A 4,954-nucleotide genomic window follows, 5' to 3' on the forward strand; every position below is an offset into this window, starting at 1 on the left:
GACTGGAACAAAAACACACCTTCATTTAAAGTGCTCAGGCAGAATACGTTTTACCACAAGAAATCAAAGCAAAGAAACAAATACGCCGATGCTAACAGGAAGACGTCCCTGGCAGCTACGAATTGCTTATTTCACGATGTTTCAAGGCTTGTCTCCTTTTTGTCAGGGTTTGTTAGGATGTCGGGCAGTGGAAGAAGCCAGCCGACCGGCTGGAACTGAAGAATGGAAGAAGAGGTTGTTTTGCAGGCAGTGTATTCGACACCTGAAAGATTCCTTCTGTCTGGGCAGGAGCATCTAGTCCAACTATCTCTCCCGTTCCCACTTTTTTTGATTAACTTATTTAATTATTCACAATGACAAACAATTCTTCACTGTCCTTTCAGACTCGACAAAAGCAACAGAACTGATTTCATCTAGATGACCAGAGAATCTAGAAGGAATGTGTTAAATTAGGCAGTGGAAGAGGCAGTGTTTTTTTATCCCTGGTCCCCGATGGAAAACTTTGGAATGCTGTTTATGATATTTTTAGTCGTGAATGTGAGCTTACATCTCTTCTGTGAACGGACCCCAAGGATATACACCCCTACGAGCTCGGCCTGAACATCTGCGGGAAGAGTCTCTCTCATTAGACGCTTTCTCGTTGGAGCTGGTCTTCTTTAATACCTCTAGTCTGGCGGCCCATGGCTGTAATTCAGTGCTGATTGGGTAAGATGACGTGTTGTGCATGTCGAAAAGTGAAGGAAATGAAAGGGGGAGGGAAAGGAGAGAGAGAGAGAGGGAGGGAAGGAAGAAGAGCAGGATTACTTCTTGGCAGTGAGGGCTGCTAACGTGGCATCCACCTCCTCCTCGGGTTTGAGAGGATGCCACTGAGCGATGGGCCTGCGTGGGTTCGCCAGCATGTCGGACCAGTGCCGGAGCTCGGTGCCCTGCGCTTTGCTGCCCACCCAGATCTTCCCGATGGCGTCGTTCTTGCCGATCTTATCGTAGTCGAGCACCGTGATCACAGCTTGTATTTTCTGGGAGGAAAAAAAACGGAGAGTTCGAAGGAGCGTCGATAACGCTAGCGGCTTGTGTGGAGATGTGTGAAGCGTTACCTGCATCTGGTCCTGTGGGATCTCGAAGCTGAAGGACTCGTTGTAGTACGGGTTCAGTGTGTTCTTCTTCACGGTCGTTTTCTTCTTCTTCAGCCGCTTGCCGTTTTGCAGGAGGTGAATCTTCACGTAGGGATCTGCAGAGGGTTTGCCGGTACAGGAAGTCATGCGTTTATATGCTGTAGATGTTTCAGTAAGCAGGCTACCGAGTTCTGTATCTAATGAATACTTCCTTACTTGCATTGCTGAGTCACAGATTAATACGAATAAACAATGCATAAAATAACAGATAGGATAGGTCTTGAATTTTTCAACCTAATAAAACACTCAAATGCAAGTTTGATTGAAAATAATTGGGATGCACGATTTAAAAAAACATGGTTTTTGATGCAAATGAACTATAATTAAATGATCGTTTGTATGTATATATATACACACACACATATAAACGTGTATGTTCTGAGAGGCAGCAGCAGGTGGCAGCAGTGAGGACTGACTGGAGGGGACAGGAAGGACTGCGGAGTCAGCTCGTGAGCCCGAGCTCTTCTGCATGGCTACCACTGACACTAAAGCACAGGCGTGACAAACACGCTGCTGCGGCACAGAGGCCTGCTGCGTGTCTCACAGAAACATGATCATTCATGAATAACTGAAACCGAAACAAAGAATGTGCAATGCATGGACATATATAGCATAAAAGTGAACGGAGAAAACAGAAATCAAAACATATTTTTTGGTTATAGCATATGCAGGAATATCCAGTCTTCAGCACGAGTTCATCTCCACCCACTCTCTGGAGAAGAGAGAGAGAAAGCAGTGCCGTGTGTGTGTGTACCTGAGAGTCCTCCAACATCCATCTTTTTCAGGTTCTTAGCCTCGAGGATGCAGATGGTGAGTTTTCCAGCTGTAGGTACATAGCGCAGAGAGATGCAGATATCTCCGAGCTTTTCAGGCTGTGTTAGGAAAAATGAAACAGGCAGCCTTAGAGCAATAGCGTGAAATTAGGAGAAAAACACATGGCATCCGTGTACGTCTGAGCACATGCAGACTTTAGTCAGAGCTGTAATAATGCTATTAAAGTGTTTAGATGCCTGTCTACGATTATGTGGAGTATGAAAATGGTTATGATTATGGAGCTTATTTGCATTCATTTGATCTGAAGTATTTATAGATTTCCATGAGGTAAAGTTTAATCACAATATTGCCTGAATCCCATTATGATATGAGGGTCCAAAAATGACCAATGTTACGTGTCCGATCCTGTGACACATGCCCCATTTCATACTTAAATCTTACTTATTACTTTTATTCAGTAAAGATGAATTAATCACCAAGTAAAGTCATTTCTAATCTTATAAAACATATAACATATACAGAACATCACTGATGTTTTCTATTCATCAAAAACCTAAATATTACACAAACACTGTTTTAAGCACAGGCCTGTATAATAATAACATCATTAATAATTGAGCAGCAATAGTAATTGATAGTAACTAAGCAGCAAATCAGCATCTCAGAATGATTTCTGAAGAATCACGTGACACTGGAGACTGGATCGTCGATGCAGAAAACACAGCAATGTATTACATTACAATATATTCACATAAAATGGATGTTTTAATAACATTTCCCAATATATTACCGCTTTTCATAAGATTGAAAAATGTTCTAACTTTTCGTAGTTTTATGCACTTTTGTGTTTTTCTCCATTATTCGCTTTAATCCTATGAAAAAGAGCAGCTCGAACATTCTGCTAAACGTCTTTGTTTTGGAACAATGCAGTCAACTGAGTCGGTTTACAATGAGAGTAAACAGACTGAATAATACATCAATAGTCTCATCAAACAGTCGTTTTAATGGAAACGTGTTAAAGCAGAAAAGCAAAGCATTATGTAACATAACGGGCATAAAAGCATGTTTAGAGGCGCTGGTTCATTAACTCTGATTATTATTAGCGAACGACAGCTGCTGGTTAGCGTGAAGCAGCTGACAGATGAAGGACAGGTGTACCTCCTCTTTCTCTGCGCTGTCCAGGTCTCTCCACTGCTCGATGGGTTGTGCCAGGTCCAGGGTGTTCATGGGTATCTTCACCTCACCGATCACATCGTGCTTGGAGAAACGGTCGAAGTCGTACACAGACATGACCAGAGTCTTTCCTCCCATTTCAGTGAACGGAATCTAGAAATCAACATCGGCCCGTGAGCGCTTCGACAGGCCGGAACGATAAAAAACCGGGACTGTACCGTAATAGATCCTGCACCTTGAAGTGAAACGTCTCGTTGAAGACGGGGTTGAGGGTTTTCTTGTGAACCTTGGTGTCAAACTTCTTCTTCTTGTCTGGGAGAATGAACACTTTGACGTACGGGTCTGAGGTGCCGCCGCTGTCCATGGAGAGCAGGTCCGCGGCTTGCAGGATGCCCACTGTCAGCTGTCAACAATGAGAACAGTCTGATGGTGGCCCGACAAAGTAAAGCTAAATTGTGTGTTCAAAAAAAGCCCAGTATCTTTAAAGCCGAATAGATTTCTGTTGGTCATAAACCAGTTGAAAAATCTTTATTTAAAGTGCCCCTATTAATGATTTTTGTAAACGCTGCCACAGATTTAAACAAAAACCAAAATGATTAAAGAATTAATTTCTTAATAAAATAAAATACTTGTAACTGAAACACAATACATTATAAAACACGTAAATAAAATTTTTAACAAAAAATTTAAATGGAAAATAAGATGAAAATAAATAATTGCAAATATTAATACAAATTAAAACACTGTGATATAAAAATAACACTGGGCTTAATTCACCATTTACTTAAAGCCTAAATAAAAGTTTCTGAAGACACTGCCTGACTTCTTGTCCATTTGCAAATATTTCTGAATGAAAATAGGTGGTTATAAGGCTCCTATTGTTTGGAAAATCTCCTATGATTGGTGTACATGCATGCAAGGTGCAAAATCACTTCAGTAAAGACTCCATCTCCACGTTTAATACCGTAAAGCTGCTTTCACACAATTTGCATTGCAAAATTTTATAATAAGGACGATTTGACTTGAAGGTCTGGGCATTAATATTTCTGTCTATCATTTGACATTAAGACCATTCACTTAGATATTCAAGCGGATGTAAAGAGTTAAACGGTCTTACCTTGTTGTCAGAGAAGTCGTAGTCTAGGGAGAACTGAAGTTTGCCAAGCTTCTCCTTCTCTTTCGGTTCCTCCTCTTTCTCTTCAGTTATTGCCATGTCTACATCTTCTTCATCGTCATCCTCTTCCTGTTTCTGGAGAGACAAAAGCACAGACGGATGTTAGAGGAGAAACTAGAGCAAAGGCAAAGGAAGGTAAATGATGTTCCCCAAACATGGTTCGTTGGGCCATTTCTCAGCTTACCTGAAGTTTGCCAGGTGTCAAACCACCCGGGTGTTACTGTATGTAACTGTGTCAGCGATGACCTTCATATCAACATGACTTGATTTCACTTTTCCTTTCATGACACCATTTGCAATCGTCTACATTGATTTTGTGGAGGGACAGACAGACAGACAGAAGGCTTCTAGTCTTACTGAAGCGGTCTGTCCGTAAACTGTCTGCAGGGTATAATAAAACCCTGAGAGATCATGACTGGATGACTCGCTTTTGCACGAGCAGAAAAATTTAGAAGAGACCAAAGCATGTAGGTGCTTCGAAGCCAATATTTAGATCAGCTCATTTATATAATGTAGCAAAATGGAGAATTTGGAAGAAGTGTTTTGCAGACAGACACTAAAGATCAGTGCAAGAGCAGAATAAGTCTTATTTTACACATCATCGTTTCTCACGGCCCTGGTGCTCTTCAGAATGACAACGAAAAAAAAAAAAAAAAAAAAA

General features: G+C 41.3%; 1 protein-coding gene across 2 annotated transcripts in view; it reads right to left on the reverse strand.

Moving 5' to 3' along the window:
* Positions 1-731: 731 nt before the first annotated feature.
* Positions 732-4,954, reverse strand: part of LOC122362837 (synaptotagmin-2-like) — a 14,548-nt gene continuing 10,325 nt past the window's right edge. For both annotated transcript variants that reach the window (XM_043264459.1, XM_043264458.1), the window contains exons 4-8: positions 3,355-3,522; positions 3,105-3,272; positions 1,927-2,044; positions 1,095-1,228; positions 732-1,016 (exon numbers count right to left, since the gene is read on the reverse strand). In XM_043264459.1, coding sequence (XP_043120394.1) covers positions 801-1,016; positions 1,095-1,228; positions 1,927-2,044; positions 3,105-3,272; positions 3,355-3,522 — 804 coding nt within the window. In that variant the 3' untranslated portion in view covers positions 732-800. The remainder of the gene's footprint in view (positions 1,017-1,094; positions 1,229-1,926; positions 2,045-3,104; positions 3,273-3,354; positions 3,523-4,954) is intronic.

The sequence above is a fragment of the Puntigrus tetrazona genome, chromosome 18 (genome assembly GCF_018831695.1).
Source record: "Puntigrus tetrazona isolate hp1 chromosome 18, ASM1883169v1, whole genome shotgun sequence".
NCBI classification, from domain to species: domain Eukaryota; kingdom Metazoa; phylum Chordata; class Actinopteri; order Cypriniformes; family Cyprinidae; genus Puntigrus; species Puntigrus tetrazona.